The sequence below is a fragment of the Emys orbicularis genome, chromosome 12, assembly GCF_028017835.1.
Source record: "Emys orbicularis isolate rEmyOrb1 chromosome 12, rEmyOrb1.hap1, whole genome shotgun sequence".
NCBI lineage: Eukaryota > Metazoa > Chordata > Testudines > Emydidae > Emys > Emys orbicularis.
Window position 1 is genome coordinate 34,090,840 of NC_088694.1, and position 19,687 is coordinate 34,110,526.

At 51.6% G+C, this 19,687-nt stretch overlaps 2 protein-coding genes across 2 annotated transcripts; one reads left to right on the forward strand and one right to left on the reverse strand.

The window, feature by feature from the left end:
• Positions 1 to 333: 333 nt before the first annotated feature.
• On the reverse strand, positions 334 to 1,296 carry LOC135886004 (olfactory receptor 6C4-like). The gene has a single exon (XM_065413897.1). The coding sequence runs from the start codon at positions 1,291 to 1,293 to the stop codon at positions 334 to 336; it is 960 nt and encodes a 319-aa protein (XP_065269969.1). The 5' UTR covers positions 1,294 to 1,296.
• A 16,911-nt stretch (positions 1,297 to 18,207) lies between these two features.
• LOC135886003 (olfactory receptor 2G3-like) lies at positions 18,208 to 19,173 on the forward strand. Its single transcript, XM_065413896.1, has one exon. The coding sequence runs from the start codon at positions 18,211 to 18,213 to the stop codon at positions 19,171 to 19,173; it is 963 nt and encodes a 320-aa protein (XP_065269968.1). The 5' UTR covers positions 18,208 to 18,210.
• The last annotated feature ends 514 nt before the right edge of the window (positions 19,174 to 19,687 follow it).

A 19,687-nucleotide genomic window follows, 5' to 3' on the forward strand; every position in this document is an offset into this window, starting at 1 on the left:
GTCAAAGCTTATTTCAACAAAAATAGGGATTTGACTAAACAAACTTTTTCATGAAAAATGGCTGCTTCCCTCAGAGATACTGACTTTTTTTTTGGACAGAAAACAGAAAAACAAACAAAACTTTTTTCATTTTCATGGTTTTCAGTTCTTTGATGAAAAGTCAAAAGATTCTGCCAAAAATAACCCCCAAAATCATTTTCCAACCATCTCTATAATTTTCAAATATATTTATGCACATACACGTCTTTCATACAGCGCTTCGGTATCAGGGACCACTTGGACCCTGCTGCTTTGACAAGAGAAACCTGATTGACTGATCCTCATTTCAGTCAACTAATCTGAATTCCTTGTAAGGGTCACAGATCTCCTGACAGCATTTCTCAGGGCCTCCTTGACCTCTCTGTTTCTCAGGCTGTAGATGAGTGGATTGGCCAGGGGCGTCAGGACTGTGTAGCAGACAGAGAACACTTTGTTCAGGGCTCTCGGGGTGCTGGATTTCGGTAGCATATAGACAATCATTACGGTCCCATAGAAGATTGTCACCACGATGAGGTGAGAGGAGCAGGTGGAAAAGGCCTTTTGCCTCCCGGCGGTGGAAGGGATTCTCAGGATGGTGCTGATGACACAAACATAGGACATTAAGGTTAATAGAAATGGGGGAACTGCATTTAGGAAGGAAAATGTATAAATAACCGGTGTGATCTGGCTGGTGTCACTGCATGAGAGTTTTACCATTGGGGTGAGATCACAGAAGAAGTGGTCCATTTCATTGGGGCCACAGAAAATTAACTCTGACATGAGACACATTAATTTTACACAAGATAGAAATCCACTTATCCAAGACCCAGCTGCTAGCTGGAGGCACAGCTGGCTGTTCATAAGGGCTCCATAGTGCAGAGGTTTGCATATGGCCAAATAGCGATCATAAGACATCGCCGCCAAGAGATAACATTCTGTAGTTGCTAGAAAACCAAATAAAGCCAATTGTGTGATGCAGCCCTCCACAGAAATGGTTCTGTCCCCAGTCAGGAGACTGGCCCGCAGCCTGGGCAGGATGGTAGAGGTGTAGCAGGTCTCCAAGCAGGTTAAGTTCCCTAGGAAGAAGTACATGGGGGTGTGAAGGTGCTGATCAGCCACAACTAGTGCAACGATGAGGAGGTTCCCAGCCATGGTCACAATGTAGATCACTAGAAACAGCAGGAAGAGAAGAATCTGCAGCCCAGGTTGATTCCCGAATCCCAGAAGGATGAATTCTGTGACGGGCATTTGATTTCCCCCTTCTGCTTTCTCCATGAGCTGTACTAGTAGGAAGAAAAGCACCAAACAGTGGAATAGTTTCCTCTGCTATTAAACAATGAATGGAGGATACTTTCTAATTACATGAAAGTCTTCTAGGGCCACGTAACTTGGCCCTGTGAGTCTCGGTCAGGAACACAGGTATTGACACACCCAAGAAAAGCAGTGATTCCTCTAATCTAGAGTCCTGTCTTAAAGAGCAGCCAATACCAGATGCTCTAGAAAAATATTCAGCTCCCTTAAAGGCCTTTGTACAACATCATATATGTGGGAAATGTTTTCCCAAGACAGTGGTGTTGTAGCCATGTTGGTAGCCGGATATTACAGAGACAAGCTAGGTGAGGTAACATTTTTTATTGTTCCAATAAAATTGGTCACCCACCTTGTTTCCCCAGACAGTTAATTCTTGGCCTATGTCATGAATTGGTCTATGTTTTATACTTTGTTGGTGTAACTAGACATCTTCATTCATTGTGAGGTGATTATCAGCTCCTGTAGAAGGGCTCGGCCGAGGCTCATCCCTCCGCGGGGCTGTGGGGTATCCCACCGCTTTACAATAGTTCACTATGGGTCCAAGCCCTGGGTCAGGGCTGGCCAGTAAACAAACAGTCAGGAGCTCAGGCCCTTGAGCAGGGGCTGAGCCAATAGTTCAGTGTGAGCCCAGGCCCTAGGTCAGGGCGGGGCAGCAAACGAACAGTCAGGAGCTCAGGCTTCTGAGCGTCTGGTGCGAGGGGGAGACTGCCACCCGTGAGGGGGGTGGCAGGGGGGAGGCAGGCCCACCTGCTCCAGCCCGGGGCCCTAACAGTGGCAGAAGACTCGCTGCTGTGTCAGTGGGGATCCTGACCACAACACACTGACATTGGTTCTGGCCCTGCTGTGGCCAGGCCAGGGTTGGTTGCCCCTGGGCTACTTCTGGACTTCCCCTCGTAAGGTACCTGGGTCTGGCCGGTGTCCTTGGCGGTTTCCAGCACCATCGGTTCCTTCGGGTAACTAGCGAAGGGTAGGCTTGGCTGCTCCTCAGGGTAGCTGGCGAGGGGTAGGCTTGGCTGCTCCTTGGGGTAGCTGGCGAGGGGTAGGCATGGCTGGCACAGCCAGTCCTTGGGTCGGCCGCAGCCTGCCGGCGTTTCCCAACCCGGAGCTAGGCCACAGGCATCTGGCCTCTCTGGTGGCTGGCTTTCATGTGAGCTCTGCAGCAGGGATTTTCTACTTCCTGTCCTGCGCCATGACCTCTGGGGGGCAGGCGCAGGACCCACTGGCTCCACCCACGTTGGTGCTAGGGGAGGCTCGTCCCTCCGCGGGGCTGTGGGGTATCCCACCGCCTCGCTATACCCCCCCCAAGGCTGACTCCTGTCCATCGGGGCCAGACCCATCCAACTCTCCCAGGTGGGACAAGAAGTCAGCATTTGCGTGGTCCTTACCGGCCCTATTGCGGCTAGTATAAGCATAGGGCTGTAGTGCCAGGTACCAACGCGTTAGCCTCATATTGTTATTTTTCATTCTGGCCAATCACTGTAGCGCGGCATGGTCGGTGACCAGTATGAACGGGGCCCCCAGGATGTAGTACCACAAGGCGTCACAGGCCCATTTTACTGCCAGGGCCTCCTTCTCTATCACCGTGTAGTTTCTCTCATGGAAACAGTTTCCGACTGAGGTACATGACCGGGTGTTCCTCTCCATCCACCTCCTGAGACAGGACCACTCCCAGGCCTACCTCCGAGGCATCCGTCTGGAGGATGAACTCTTGGTTAAAGTCGGGGCTGTATAGGACGGGCTCACGGCAGAGATTGTCTTTGAGGGCCTGGAAGGTGCGGTCACATGCTGGGGTCCACTCCACACGTCGGGGGCTGGTTTTGGTGAAGAGTCCAATTTTGAAATGGAATTGACTCTTCTGAAATCAATACAGAAGCACTGCATGCCATCCGGTTTGGGAACCAGGACTACCGGGCTGCACCATTCGCTTTGTGACGGTTCAATAACCCCCAGCTCTAGCATCGCCCGGACTTCCTCCTCGACAACCTGCCACATACAATGTGGCAAGGGCCTATTTGATTCCCGGATCACCCCCACGGCTCCGTCTGGATGGTATGGTGAACGAGGGTCGTGTAGCCTGGCTGGGCGGTGAACGTTCTGGGGAATGCCTGCAGGAGGCATCTGGTCTGTTTTCGTTGCTCCTCGGTCAGGGATTCTCTGAGCTGAGGTGTTGTGGAGTCCTCGGTCAGGGTTACACGGGGTCCTAACTCGGGCTCCGGGGGACAGGGATTAATTAGAAGGCCTACTCGTTCTCGCCAGGGCTTCAAGAGATTAATATGGTACTGCTGGGCTTTTCTTCACCGGTTCGGCTGGTTAATCTTATAGGTGACCGGCCCGACCTTCCAAACCACCTCATATGGCCCCTGCCACCGGGACAGTAGTTTTGACTTGCTGGAGTGCAGGAGGAGCAGAACCCGGTCGCCGGGTTTCAACTCACGGATGCGGGCCTCCTGGTTATACGTTTGGGCCTGCGCTTCCTGAGCTGCCTTCAAATTCTCGCGAGCTAGAGCTCCTGCTTGTGTGAGACCCCCCTGAAGCTGGAGGGCATACTGCAGAAGGCCCTGGGCTGGTAACGGGGCTTGCTCCCACATCTCCCTCATGAGGTCCAGCAGCCCCCTCGGACGACGGCCGTATAACAGCTCAAAGGGGGAAAATTTCTTGGAGGATTGGGGTACCTCGCGGACGGCCAGGAGCAAAGGCGGGAGCAACTGATCCCATCAGCGCAGGTCCTCTGGGGAAAACTTGCGCAGCATGTCTTTCAGGGTCCAGTTGAACCGTTCCACCAGGCCGTCGGTTTGTGTGTGGTAAATGGAGGTGCGTAGTTGCTTAATCCCCAGGAGGTTGCACACCTGCCACAGTAGCCTGGAGGTGAAGTTGGTGCCCTGGTCAGTGAGGATCTTCTGGGGCAAGCCCACGTGGGCAAAGACCTTGACGAGCTCATCAGCAATGGTCCTGGCGGTGATGCTCCGGAGCGGGACGGCTTTGGGAAAATGCTGGGGTGACATCGGGGCTCTCCTCGGCATTTGAACAAAGGACTCCAGGGAACTCTGGCCAATCCCGTTCCAGGATCACGGGGTAGGCGAGTCGTGGGGCCAGGCCAACCACCATCGTCTGCGTGACCCCATCCACGGTTAGTCGGACTCGGGCACTGGCGTAAGGCCGGACGTCGCCATGGATGCACTGCAACTGGATGGTTCCCAGGTGGCGGTCCGCCTGGAGTCCTAGGCTTTGGCGGACTAGGGTCTGGCCACAGCCCGAGTCAACCAGGGCCCGCATCAGGCATTCCCTGACAACTACGGGCATGGTGACCTTGGTGGCCTGCGGCGGTCAGGCACGGTTTTCCCCTGTGCAAACGTGCCCAAAGCTGAAATCCATCTCGGTGCAGTCCCGTTGCCGGTGTCCATGTTTCCCACAGGAGAAGCAGGGCCCGAGTTCTGGTTGTCCGGGCCGGGCCGAGCCTTCCCCCTGGCCCCTGGGGGGACTTTGCGGGACCCAGCCACTCCCGGTCTCTGGGCCCATGGGGGCTTGTCGAGCGGGTCCCGCGGGACGTCTATAACGGGGCTCCTGACTCCGTGGAGGATTTTGCAGTTCGATCTGGGCGCTCGCCTTCCTCTCAAGGTTAGGGTGCTCAAGCCGTGGAGGGTGGCCCCGAGTAGCCGGTCTGACCGGGACTTCCGCCCCAAGGAAGTCTTCCATGAGGGCGTCGGCGTTGGCTACCATTGGAGGCTGATGACGAAGGACCCAAGCCCTACCCTGCGATGGGAGGATATGGATGAACTGTTCCAGGATGACTTGCTCAGTGAGCTCCTCGGGGTTCCGCCTGTCGGGCTGCAGCCACCGCTTGCACAGGTCTCTCAGCTCCTGGGCCACCAACCGGGGTCGGGCACCCAGGGTGTAGGACAGACTCCAGAACCGCTGCCGGAAGGTTTCCCGGGCTGATGTCTAAGATGTCTAGAATCGCCATCTTTACCCGGGCATAGTCCCGGGCGTCCTCCGTGGATAGCCCCCAGTACACAGTTTGGGCCGTCCCCATCAAATACGGGGCCAGAAGGGTCGCCCACTGGTCAGGTGTCCACCCGGTAATGTGTGCCACCCTTTCAAAAGTCACCAAAAAGGCTTTGGGGTCATCCTGCAGTCCCATCTTGGTAAGCCACATGGGCAGCGTGGGGCGGGGTGACCCGGCCCTGTCTCCCGGCTGGGGCTCTGTGGGGTGAGGCAGTGCCGTCGCCAGCTGCTGCAAGCATTGCTGCTGGAACTCTTGGTTCTGCACGGTCAGGTCCCGAATCAGCTGCTGCTGCTGTGCCCCCAGCTGCTGGACAAGCTGCTGTTGCTGCTGGAGCTGGGCGGCTTGCTGCTGCTGCTGGAGCTGGGCTGCCTGCTGTCACTCCTGATTCTCCGCCAGGAGCGTAAAAAGTTTGGACAAATTCATGTCTTCGGTGGGGGACCGTTCCCCCCCAGAACCTTTCTCATAAGGGTCAAGGGCTCGCGCCCACATCCTGGGCAAGAGTCCCTACTTGTGGTACCATGTGTAGAAGGGCTTGGCTGAGGCTCATCCCACCGCCTTGCAACAGTTTGCTATGGGCCCAAGCCCTGGGTCAGGGCTGGCCAGTAAACAAACAGTCAGGAGCTCGGGCCCTTAGGCAGGGGCTGAGCCAATAGTTCAGTGTGAGCCCAGGCATCTGGGTGAGGAGGCTATGGAACTTGGGGAGGAGGGCGGTTGGTTACACAGGGGCTGCAGCGGCGGTCTGTGCTCCTGATGCCTTTCCTGCACCTCAACAATACGCCGGAGAATATCAGTTTGATCCTCCAGTAGCCTAAGCATTGCTTCCTGCCTCCTCTCATCATGCTGACGCCACCGATCATCTTGATCCCACCATCTCTCCTCTTGCTCCCGCCACTTGTCCTCATGTTCATTTTGTGCTTTCCTGCACTCTGACATTGTCTGCCTCCAGGCATTCTGCTGGGCTCTTTCAGTGTGGGAGGACTGCATGAGCCCAGAGAACATTTCATCACGAGTGCATTTTTTTCACCTTCTAATCTTCGCTAGCCTCTGGGACAGAGATGATACGGGGAGCATTGAAACATTTGCAGCTGTGGGAGGAAAAAAAGGGAGAGTAGTATTTAAAAAGACACATTTTAGAGATCAATGGTAGACTCTTTCATGGTGAACCAAGCTGTTAACATTACATAGCAGCTGTGCTTTCTTTACAAGGTCACATTTTGCCTCTTATATTGAGGTCCTGCCAGTTTGGTGTGAGAGATCACACACGCAGGACCGGCGGGCAACAGAATTCAGCTTGCAGGAAGCCATGGTAAGCCACAATCTTTTGGATTCTTTAACCTTCATAACGTGTGTGTGATGGGGTTGGGACTCACCACCTGGTGCCTCCTCCTGGTTGTCTCTGGGAATTAGCTCTGTCCAGTGGAGCGCCCCCTCCTGGTGGTGTCCCGTCCATTGTCTCGCCCTCGGTTGGCGTCTGAGCCCACGTCGCTCACCAGCTCATGGCGTCCTCTTCAGGACCACTGCCCTCCGGCAGTGCCCCTTACTCCATCCACACCCCCTTCCGGGAGGGGGGGGTTAACAGGAGTCTTTACACTGGCCTGCCACAACCCCCAAGTCTAGCCCCTATTACATCAGAGGCAGGTTGCAGCCTGACTCGGCCACTGCTCCACGGCCCGGTGCAGTACAAGGGGGAAAGGGGGGGACCCAGGCCCGCCCGCTACTCTGGGTCCTGACCCAGGGACCCTCTAATGGCAGCCTCTCAGCCCTCCTTCTCTCCCCTTGCCTTCAGCCTTCCCTGGGTCACTTCCCCTCTGTCCCCATTGCACCCTCTAGGCCCTTCTACTCAGGGCCAGCAGTCTGGCAGGTATCAGGCTGAAGCTCCACTGTGCTTCCCTAAGCCTGCCCAGCACTGCCCTGTCCTGGGTGCTGGTCTCCTGCTCAGGAGACAGACCTTCCTCCCTGAAGGTCTGGGACAGACTGACTGCTCCGCTCTCTGAGCAGCCTTCTTATAGGGCTGAGCCTGGCCCTGATTGGCTGCCTCCAATCCGGCCCTGATTGGCTCCCAATAAGCCCTTCACTTATTGGCTGCCTGTCTGCGCAGGCCCACTGGCCTGCTGCAGCCTAAATTCTAGGGGAGTGGGGCAGCCGCCCCACTACAGTGTGGAAATGTTTCAAACAGCAGCACCCTCCCTCATTTCCCATACCAAGTGGCCGTTGGGTTGGCCATTAAAAATGGGTTGGCCATTTAAAAGGAGGGGCTGCGGTTTTCGGGTTAATGTGCAGGATAAACCCAACTAACCCCCCCTCCCCCCCACACAATTCTCTGGGATGATCGCTTCATCCCTCCCCCCACCGCGTGGCTAACAGCGGGGATGATTTCTGTTCAGCCACAGGCAAACAGCCCAGCAGGAACGGCCACCTCTGAATGTCCCCTTAATAAAATTCCCCTATTTCAACCAGGTGACCCTGGGAGTACATCCAGGAGAGCTTCACTGAGATGTCCCTGGAGGATTTCCGCTCCATCCTCATACACGTTAACAGACTTTTCCAGTAGCTGTACTGGCCGCCAATGCATCCCAAGTCTTCAGGGCAAATTAATCATTAAACATGCTTGCTTTTAAACCATGTATTATATTTACAAAGGTACACTCACCAGAGGTCCCTTTTCAGCCTTCAAGGTCCGGGAGCCCACCGTGGGTGGGTTGGGAGTGTACTAGATCCAGGGTGAAAAACAGTTCCTGGCTGTTGGGGAAAACGGTTTCTCCGCTTGCTTGCTGTGCGCTATCTTCAACCTCCTTCTCCTCATCATCTTCCTTGTCCCCCAAATCTGCATCCCTATTGTGTGAGAATCCATTGATGGAGTCCACGCACAGGGGTGGGGTAGTTGTAGGGGCACCCCCTAGAATGGCATGCAGCTCATCATAGAAGCGGCATGTCTGGGGCTCTGACCCAGAGCGGCCGTTTGCCTCTCTGGTTCTTTGGTAGGCTTGCCTGAGCTCCTTAAGTTTCACGCAGCACTGCTGCGGGTTCCGTTATAGCCTCTGTCCTTCATGCCCTTGGAGATTTTTTCAAATATTCCGGCATTTCGTCTTTTGGAACAGAGTTCTGATAGCATGAATTCGTCTCCCCATACAGCGATCAGATCCAGTATCTCCCGTTTGGACTCTTTTGCGATTCTGGGACTCCATGGTCACCTCTGCTGATGAGCTCTGCATGGTCACCTGTGCTGATCAGCTTGCCATGCTGGCCAAACAGGAAATGAAATTCAAAAATTTGCGGGGATTTTCCTGTCTACCTGGCCAGTGCATCTGAGTTGAGAGTGCTGTCCAGAGCGGTCACAATGGAGCACTCTGGGATAGCTCCCAGAGGCCAATACTGTCGAATTGCGTCCACACTACCCCAAATTCGACCCAGCAGGGTCGATTTCAGCGCTAATCCCCTCATCGGGGAAGAGTACAGAAATTGATTTAAGAGCCCTTTAAGTCGACAAAAATGGCTTCATCATGTGGACGGGTGCAGGGTTAAATCGATCTAACGCTGCTAAATTCGACCTAAACTCGTAGTGTAGACCAGGGCTTAGAACAAATCCTGAGTTGATTTAAAAATTGTCAGTGATGGAGAACCTGCCATAAACTTTGTTAAATTGTTCCAATGGCTAATTGCCCTCACTGTTAAATATTGATGACATATTTCTACTTTTATTTTAAAAAATGAAGGCTCAAAAACTAAAAGGAAAATGAGAAAAAAAACCCCTATTTTTTGGATGTAATGATTTTGAATAGCTTCAGAGAGTTTAAGGCCAGAAGGAAGCATTATGCTGAAAAATTGGACAGGGTCCAGAGAAGAGTCACGAGAATGATTAAAGGATTGGAAAACATATCTGATAGTGATAGACTCCTGGAGATCAGTTATTTAGCTTAAAAGAGAGACGGTTAAGTATTGACTGGATCACAGTCTATAAGTATGAACATGGGGAACAGAAATAAAATAATAAAAGACTCTTCAATCTAGCAGACAAAATTGGGCATTAACCAACCACTAATCAACTCTATGACTCAGTTGTAGTGGCCTCGAAGTTTACACTGTTTTAACAAGCAACATAGAACTGAATTCCCTGCCGAGGGCGCTTTCAATGGGATCATTATGAGCAGCCTCAGTGGAGATCCCAACAGCCGCCTGAGCCAGCGCGAGGCAGCTTTCCTCTATAAACCCTGGAAGCTCCAGAGCAGGAGGCATGAAGATCCCTCGTAATATACACAGGTGTGAGCATCAAGCAAGAAAGCAAGCGCCAGCCCAGTGCAGCAGTAGAAGGTAGGTGTCTTTGCCGAGTGAATGCGGGCTTGTCCATGTGGGGTGGTGGTGCACAACTGCAGGGTGTCATCTCTACAGTGCACCAAACGTCGTGCACAAAGGAAATTTCAGTGGGCGCCAGGAAGAGTCTATATGAGCCAGTTCATGTGCAACTTGCTGGTGCCCTTTAGAAATCCCATTGCTCTTGAGTGCACTCGCCCACCCTGCAGACAAGCTCTGAGAGCAGGAGACACTGGGGGGAGCAGCCTGGAAGTGGAAACCTGGTCCCAATCCCCACAGCCACTCAGCATTGCCGTTTCCTGCAGTGGATTCAATTTAAATCTGATCCTTCCTGGAGTTTGTCCCCACAGGGAGTTACTACGTGGCAGGCTGGGGTGGAAATCTGCAGTGCTCTATCCGCATGGGCCCTGCTATCGTGCACTAAAAGTCCCCTAGTGGACCTTGCCCTAGTGCTGTTTGAAACGGGGGGAGGTCAAAGTGCACTAGTGTTAGCCAAACGGGCTCGTTCCCCCTGGAGCTTTACTCAATTACCCCAAGGAGGCACGGAAAGCGAGAAGACAGACATCAAATCCTTTATTTATCAGTCAGCTGAATGGGTGCTCTTCCCCGACTCATGCCAGGGGAAGACACACCGACTATTGGTTACACAAAGATTATATACCTTTTAGCAGTGCATGCTACCCTCGTGCATCGTAACTTTTGGCCAATGAATAAGCCACTTACTTGCCTCTTACCTATCCTGACCAAGCATCCTCCTCGTGCCGGCTAGCATTACAGGCCCCCGAGCTCATGCACAAGCCCCCCTCTCTTTCCCCCTTCTCAAGGCCATACTGTCTGCATTCCTTCCCTTATTGCTTCCAGATGTTCCTCCCTCTCCCCTTCCCATTTTCCAGTACGTGATGTGCTCGCTTTTAACTAATGGCGGGCCCAAACCAAAATGGAGTCACTCATGCTAACTTTCCCCAATACAGCTTGGATGTGTGCGGGTAGTAAGGGGGGTGAATACATAATTGTCCCTCTTGTTCTAACAAGTTTCCCCCCTTAAAAGCATTTTGAGAGCCTTACGGTCCCCAGTTTTCAGCCTTTACCGGCTGGTATAGGGCCATCATTTGTTGGTGTATAACTTGATTAGCCATTCGTCGGACTAAGGCAACTACACAGGGAGCGAAGCAAGCTAGGGTTAATAGGATTGCAATAAAAAAATGCAAAGAAGAGGAAACCTTTTCGGAGTCAACCTAATTGCGGTAACCAGGAAGTAAACCAGTCCGTGTTTTACCCACCCCATGTTTGGAGCGGGACATGGGCTAGCTTTCTCATTTCTTTTGTTACCTGTTTTACCATTTTTCCATTATCGTCTATGCTTAAATTACTGATCCACCATTTGGCTTGTACCGGCTGGGCTACCCAAGGCCACTTATTTTAATTTCCTGGATCTCCACACACCCAACAATTACTAAGATTAAAGGAATTTGCTATTGTTTCCCCTAGTTGTAAAAACCTATTTTCCCAACCATAATATTGATGGGAGTACATAAGCAAAAGTATCAATAATAAGTTCATTATCGTCTTTTTCTTAAACAGTCCTTTTAGTTCGTCGAGTCCTTGATATTCCCAGATGGAGTCTTCGCCTGTACCACCCCGGGCTTCCGGGGCCGGGGCGGACAGAGGGCTGGTGTCTTTTTCCGTTGACTGGATCTTTAGGTTAGGGTTCAGGAACCGCTTTATCCACATGTGGTGTGTCCATTTGTCGCTCCCGGGAATTTTAACTGCGGCCTAGCTGATGAGCGAAACAGTGTGTACCGTCCCACCTTGGCGTGAGGGGGTCGCGCTTCCACTTCTTGACAAGGACCTGGTCACCGATCCGGAACGGATGCACGGGCTGGTCCAAGGGAAGGGCCTGAAAAGGCACCGCATAGCGATGCAGCTGTAACAAAACAAATTGCAACCCGGAAACCTGTTTCCATAGAGAGTCATTTCCCACTTCCCAGGTTACATCCTCCCGGAATCCTGGGATAAGTATTCGGGGAGGAAACCCAAAGACCAGTTCAAAGGGCGAAAGTTTAAGACCCTTACGCGGGGCCCTTCGAATGTGGGTAAGGGCGAGCGGCAGCGCATCAAGCCACTTTAAACTAGACTCTGTGCATAGTTTAGTGAGGGTATTCTTGAGAGTTCTATTCATTCTTTCTACCTGACCCGAGCTTTGCGGCCTCCAGGGTGTATGCAACTTCCATTGTATACCGAGTGCCTGGTATACCGTAAGCTGGTCCACAAATACAAGTAAGTATTTATAGCCCCTGCAAGGGGGCATTTCTGCAAAGTCAACTTGCCACTTTTGGAAAGGGAATGTGGCCCAGGGCCAGCCTCCCATTGGGGCGGGAGGGCCACACCCCTTTTGGTTGGTTCGTTGACAAACAGGGCAATTACTAACAATTCTCTGGGCTTTCATGTGCATGCCCAGCCCCTTAAGGGATCGGGTGGCCAAATCAACCATTGCCCCAGACCCTAGATGCCCCTCTTTATGCAAGAGCCGGAGAATTTCCTGGAGTACTGGCCTGGGGACAAAAATCTCTCCCCCAGGCAGTTTCCACCATCCAGAGGAAACCTGCCGGCCTCCTGCAGCCTGGGCATGACCTATTTCCTTGGTTGTATATTGGGGAGGAGGGATTTTGGCTTCAGTGTCTTGAACCATAAGAAGCCGTGAGGCCCCATTCTGGGCGGCCTCTTTCGCAGCCTGATCAGCCAGTTGATTATACCTTCGCTGTTCGACTTCAGGGGCCCTCCCGTGGGCACGCACATGTCTCACGGCGACCCGGAGAGGAAGCATCAGGGCCTCGAGCAGCGCTTTAATGAGGCTCCCATGTGCAATCTTTTGACCTGAGGCCGTAATGAATCCTCTTTCTTTCCACAGGGTCCCGTGTGCATGTACCACCATGTAGGCATAACGACTGTCAGTATATAGGTTAAGGGTTTTCCCAGTTCAGTTCCCAATCAGAGAACCTCAATAAGGGCCACCAGCTCCGCCGCTTGGGCAGATAAATTAGGGCTAAGTTTAAACTTGTGTACCCCTTTATTCTTAATCACTACTGCCGCCCCAGTTAACCGTTTGTCTACCACATAACTAGACCCGTCAACATACCCTTCAACATCGGGGTGGGGCCAGGGCAAGTCTGAAAGATCAGGTCGGGGTTTGGTCTCCTTTTGCAAGACTTTAATACAGTCATGAGTAGGACCGGCCTCAGAGGAGACCTGGGGGTCAGGCAGTAGGGTGGCCGGGTTCAGGGAACTAACTGTCTTAAAGATTAGATTGGGGGCCAACAAGAGCCCTACTTCGTATCTAGTATGCTGACTGGGATTTAGATGCTTTTCCCCGGCACCTGTTCCCAGTAGCTGAGGCACCCCGTGGGGGACCACAACTTCAGTATCCCCACCCAGGGTTAACTTTTCAGCTTCCTGAACGAGGAGGGCGGTGGCTGCGACGGCCCGTAAACAGGCAGGCCACCCCTTGGCGACAGGGTCCAAGACCTTTGAATAGTATCCAGTGAGTCGCCAGGTTGGTCCTGACCTCTGGCACAGGACTCCAGCTGCCACCCCTCCTCTCTCATGGATGTATAGAGTGAATGGCTTCCGAGGATCGGGGAGGGCTAGAGCGGGAGGTTGAACCAAGACTTCTTTAAGCTCTCGAAATGCTTTTTCCATTGCTCTTGTCCACGTCCAGTGGAGCAAACCTTCCTTAGTTAGGGACTTATATAATGGTCTGGCTTTTCCCCCATTGTCGGGGGTCCAGAGCCGACAAAAGCCCGTCAGTCCCAGAAAGGCCCTTAGCTCTCGGGGGTTCCGGGGCTGAGGGCTATCAAGTATAACCTGGATTCTTTCTTTACCCAAGCTGCGACTCCCTTGGCAGAGGTGATATCCCAAAAAGGTGACCTGCTGCTTAACCAGTTGAACTTTTTCCTTTGAAACCTTATACCTCTGGGCCCCAAGGTAATTAAGGAGCTCTATAGTTTGCTCTCTGCAGGATTCCTCTGTCTTAGTACTTAAGAGCAGATCATCACAATACTGAACTATGTTGCATGAGGGGTGTTTAGCCAGAAATGGGGCAAGATCTCTTTTTAGCTGGCTGCCAAAAATCTCGGGTGCACAGGTAAGTCCCTGGGGGACAACGTTCCAGAGATACTGAGCCTTGTAATGGGTATCTGGGTCCTTCCATTCAAAGGCAAACAGCCTTTGAGACTCCTGATCAAGGGGTATAGAAAAGAAGGCATCTTTTAAATCTATCACAGAGAACTAGCTGTGGCTCTTGGGAACCTGACCCAGGATAGTGTGAGGGTTTGGGACAACTGGATTGGGGGCCTCTATTAATTTGTTAATTTGTCTCAGGTCCTAAAACAATCGATACTGTCCATTAGGCTTAGGCACTCCCATTATCGGAGTATTGTATGGGGATGTGCCTTCCCTGAGCCACCCACACTGCAGAAACTTTTGAATCAGAGGCTTTAACCCGACCCGAGTGGTTAGCTTAAGGGGGTATTGTCGAATTCGGGCCGGCCTGCTTCCCTCCTTAAGAGAGATGTGCACTGGCGAAGCATTCCGAGCCCGAGCGACGCCTCCCTCCTCCGACCAGACCTCAAGGTTAACCCCTGACAGCTGGTTTCCATCACTCCCCTGGCATTCCGTGGAGAGATTTCTAGCGCTTATAAGGGCCATCTGGTAATTAGAGTTTTGCTGTTTAGGAAGCCTAACTTCCATGTTCCCCTTCTCGAACGAGATTTCCGCCTGCAATTTAGTAAGGATATCTCGTCCAAGCAGTGCTATAGGGCAAGAGGGGCTGCAAACAAACTGATGGGAAATCTGATGATCCCCTATTTTTACTAGGAGAGGAAGAGTTTTCTCTAAGGCTGTGGTCTGTCCCTCAATCCCTTGGACCATGGCACGTCCCCGAGCTCTACCTCGGGGAGCCTGATTAAGGGGGAGTAAACTAAGGGTGGCCCCGGTATCAATCAGGGCTTCAATTGGGCGGCCCTCCACTTTAATTTTTACCGTGGGATCCAGGCTGGCGGCTTGTGCCTCCAGGAGGGGCCGCTGGGTCCCCCGGCCTCCCTACGGGGAAGATCCCTCCCCCGAAAGTCCCATGCTGTTGTAGAAAATGGGAGGGGGCAAGGTTCTATCTTTGTGCTCCTTTCTTATAGCCTGCCGCCGGGGGCATTCATTCTTCCAGTGTCCCTCCTCCCTACAGATAGCACACTGATTCCGACCCAGGCGAGGGTCCTGTCCCTTTCCCGGTGTCCCCGGCCGTCCCTTAACTTTGTCCCCCCTTTCTTCATATCTTTCCCTCGGGGCCACGGCTAAAACATGAGCCCCTTTCTTCCGCGGTTAGTAGGGTATTAAGAGCGACCCTCATGTCACCCCAGGTAGGGTTATGGGCCGTGATTAAGGTTTTAATAGTTCGTGATCTGCACTTTTGCAGTCAGGGGGGAGGATTGGCCACGAGGTCCTGCCAAATATCTATATAGGGATATTGGTCCCAATGCCCCTCCCGTGTCACAATGCTATGTACGGCCTGTACAATTTCTGGTTTAAGTGCCCCCCACTCAGGCCATTCCACCCCGAATGTTGCCCATTCAAGCGTACAGAATTTTACAAGGTTATCTTTACATAATACAATTCCATAATCAGCCTAGCGTCTAAACGCCTTCCAATTATCCAGCATGCATCCCAAGGGGGTCCCAGAGAAAGTGCTTTGAGAGGACCCCATTATATTTTGACCCAATTTATCGAGGAGAGGGAAAGAGAGGAGGAGTACCATTCACTCGGGTATCCACTGGGTCATGAGGTTCGGCTGACCCCCCTTGCAATCAAGCTATCCTGGTCATCGGGTTTCCCCTTGCAGGAGTCTTGGGGCGGCTGGAGTCAGCTTAAATCCCAGACCCAGTCAGCGGCACTCACTCATCTTTCACACAGATCCCTTAATCAGTGACAATCTCGGTTTCCAACACACCATTAAGAGGAGAAACAAGATTACCCCTCCTATAAACAAGAGTAATCCCTGAGGTTGCTCCAAGTCCCAATGCTTGTTAAGAACGGCCCATGGACTTGTGGAGTTAGTTACGTTACTTATTGGCCGTTATTTGCTTACCCTTTAACCAAAAACACAACAACAAGACATTTACAAAGCTACAATGTTGTTAATATACCTTCCTGTATACAGGCTGCCTAGGGGATTTCCACCATCCAACCCACACCTCGGGGGCATTATTCCTCAAACCCAGGAGGTAAACGCACTTACCGCCCGAAGTGGCCGCGTCCGGCAGTCAGACTTCCCCTCCTTCTGAAGCCGTCTTGCTTCCGTGTCCTTCAGAGTTCTCTTCAGAGAGGACGCAGCCGCCCTGGCCGATTGTGACGATCTGAGGCCCGAGCAAACCAACAGCTCGAGGTGGCCACTCCTCGGAATCGCCCTCGGCCGTCGGTCAGTGCCCTCTACAGGGAGAGAAGTCCCGGCGGAGTCGCCATTTGTTAGCCAAACGGGCTCGTTCCCCCTGGAGCTTTACTCAATTACCCCAAGGAGGCACGGAAAGCGAGAAGACAGACATCAAATCCTTTATTTATCAGTCAGCTGAATGGGTGCTCTTCCCCGACTCATGCCAGGGGAAGACACACCGACTGTTGGTTACACAAAGATTATATACCTTTTAGCAGTGCATGCTACCCTCGTGCATCGTAACTTTTGGCCAATGAATAAGCCACTTACTTGCCTCTTACCTATCCTGACCAAGCATCCTCCTCGTGCCGGCTAGCATTACAGGCCCCCGAGCTCATGCACAAGCCCCCCTCTCTTTCCCCCTTCTCAAGGCCATACTGTCTGCATTCCTTCCCTTATTGCTTCCAGATGTTCCTCCCTCTCCCCTTCCCATTTTCCAGTACGTGATGTGCTCGCTTTTAACTAATGGCGGGCCCAAACCAAAATGGAGTCACTCATGCTAACTTTCTCCAATACAGCTTGGATGCGTGCGGGTAGTAAGGGGGGTGAATACATAATTGTCCCTCTTGTTCTAACACTAGGGAACATTGAATGCACTGCAGCAGGGTCCATGCAGCATTAGTACGTGGCAGGCTGGTGCTCTGGAGAATCACACCCCAGCTTTTCATTTAGACTAAGCCCTTAGTCAGACCCTGGGGATCTCACAGAGGAAGAAACGGTGCCGTAGTGGGAAGGAGACCAGCTGGAGCACACCGGAGCTGTGCATTTCCTGCTCCGTCTCACTTCCTACTCCCTGCCCAGTGGCACTGCAGAGCGTGGCTGGGAGCATGATGCTGCACTGAATCCAGGCCCAGACACACTCACTCATCAGCTGGGCTGCAGAGTGCAGCTGGGGTAGAGCATGACTCTGGTGGCCAAGAAGGGGAGGTGAGGGATAGGAGTCTGTGCATGGCTGCTGGGGTTTCCCCCTGTGCACGGGACAGGGTGCTGGGCAGAGGCAGTTTCCCTGCTGTGATGCTGTTCAGTGTCTCAGGCACTAGCATGAGGCGAGCATGCTCACACCCTGTTATGCTGGCGCTGACCTGCAGGCTCCTGTGCTGTGCCTGGTGTCTCAGAGCGGGCGGGAGTGTGTGTGAGAGCGTCTCTTCTTTTCCCACCTGCTGAATGGGGCTGGGAATGGAGCAGAGAAGCAGGTGCCTGCATGGGCAGAGTTTAATGGGGCTGGGAATTTCAAGGGAGTCCGGTGACCAAATCCCTCTGATTGTCAATATTGTCTAATTTCTTTAGGTCCCTTTGAATATTCCAACCTCAGAAAAGACTCAGGGGGGTGTTTAAATTAAGGAGGAGATGAAGAAAAAGGGGATGTGTGAGAGGTTAAGGACTGATGAATGGGACAGAGAAGCTCCATCAGGGTTAGGGTTGGGGCCTGGGGCGATTTGGGGGAATCACTTAGGGCCTCAGTTCTCCATGTTTTCATTGGGCACAAAAAGGATTTCCAATCTCATTGCGGCGTTGGGGGTATAAATACATTAAGGACTGTGAGGTGCTCAGACACTACGGTAATTAGGACGTATTAATCACCTAACAATGAATGAAGATGTCTCGCTACACCAACAAAGTATAAAACTTAGAAGGTTTCATGACATAGGCCAAGAATTAACTGTCTGGGGAAACAAGGTGGGTGACCACTTTTTTATTGGAATAATAAAAGATGTTACCCCACCTAGCTTGTCTCTGTAATATCCGGCTGTCAACATGGCTACAATACCACTGTCTGGGGAAAACATTCCCCACATCTATGAGATTGTGCAAAGGCCTTTAACGGAGCTGAATACTTTTCTAGAGCATCTGGTATTGGCCACTCTTTAAGACAGGACTCCAAATTAGAGGGATCACTGCTCTTCTCGGGTGTGTCAATACCTGTGTTCCTGACTGAGTCTCACAGGTCCAAGGTACGTGGCCCTAGAAGACAATATGTGACTTCTCATTTTCCTATTTGAACTTTCATGTAATTGGATGGAGGAAACTTTCTATTGTTTAATAGCAGAGGAAATTATTCCACTGTTTGGTGCTTTTTCCCCTACTAGTACAACTCATGGAGAAAGCAGAAGGTGGAAATCAAATGCCCGTCACAGAATTCATCCTCCTGGGATTCGGGAGTCAACCTGGGCTGCAGATTCTTCTCTTCCTGCTGTTTCTAGTGTTCTACGTTGTGACCATGGCTGGGAATCTCCTCAGCCATGCTGCGCTAGTTGTGGCTGATCCGCACCTTCACACGCCAATGTACTTCTTTCTGGGGAACTTGTCCTGCTTGGAGACCTGCTACACCTCCACCATCCTGCCCAGGCTGCTGGCCAGTCTCCTGACTGGGGACAGAACTATTTCTGTGGAGGGCTGCATCACGCAATTGGCTGTATTTGGTTTTTTAGCAACTACCGAATGTTATCTCTTGGCGGTGATGTCTCACGATCGGTATTTAGCTATATGCAAACCTCTGCACTATGGAACCCTTATGAATGGCCGGCTGTGCCTCCAGCTAGAAGCTGGGTCTTGGATAAATGGATTTCTATCTTGTACAATATTAGCGTGTCTCATGTTAGAGTCAATTTTCTGTGGCCCCAATGAAATGGACCACTTCTTCTGTGATCTCACCTCAATGCTAAAACTCTCATGCAGTGACACCAGCCAGATCACACCAGTTATTTATACATTTTCCTTTCTTAATTTAGTTCTCCCATTTGTATTAACCTTGACGTCCTATGTTTGTGTCATCAGCACCATCCTGAGAATCCCTTCCACCACTGGGAGGCAAAAGGCCTTTTCCACCTGCTCTTCTCACCTCATCGTGGTGACCATCTTCTATGGGACCATAATGATTGTCTACATGGTACCGAAATCCAGCACCCTGAGAGCCCTGAACAAAGTGTTCTCTGTCTGTTACACAGTCCTGACGCCCCTGGCCAATCCGCTCATCTACAGCCTGAGAAACAGAGAGGTCAAGGAGGCCCTGAGAAATGCTATCGGGGGATCTGTGACCCTTACAAAGAATTCAGATTAGTAGACTAAAATGAGGATCAGTCAATCAGGTTTCGATTGTCAAAGTGGCAGGGTCCATGTGGCCCCTGATACCGTAGTGCTGTATGAAAGATGAGCGTGTGCATAAATATATTTGAAAATTATAGAGACGGTTGGAAATTGTTTTTGGGGGTTATTTTTGGCAGAAACTTTTTATGTTTAATCAAAGAACCGAAAATCATGAAAATGAAAAAAGCTTTGTTTTTTGGCAGGTGAAATCCGAAAACTTTCATCTGGAAGTTGAAAAAAATGGTTATGTTGTTTGTTTTCCATTTTCTGTCAAAAAATAAAGTCAGTTTCTCTGAGGGAAGCAGACATTTTTCATGAAAAAGTTTGTTTAGTCAAATCCCTATTTTTGTTGAAATAAGCTTTGACTAAAAAGTTTTCACCAGCTCTAGTAAACAGTAAGTGAATGGATGAGGAGCTGGTCGATGGTGCTCAAGAATATGTATCATTGTTTTTGTAGGACCGATAAAAATTATTGTTTCACACTACAA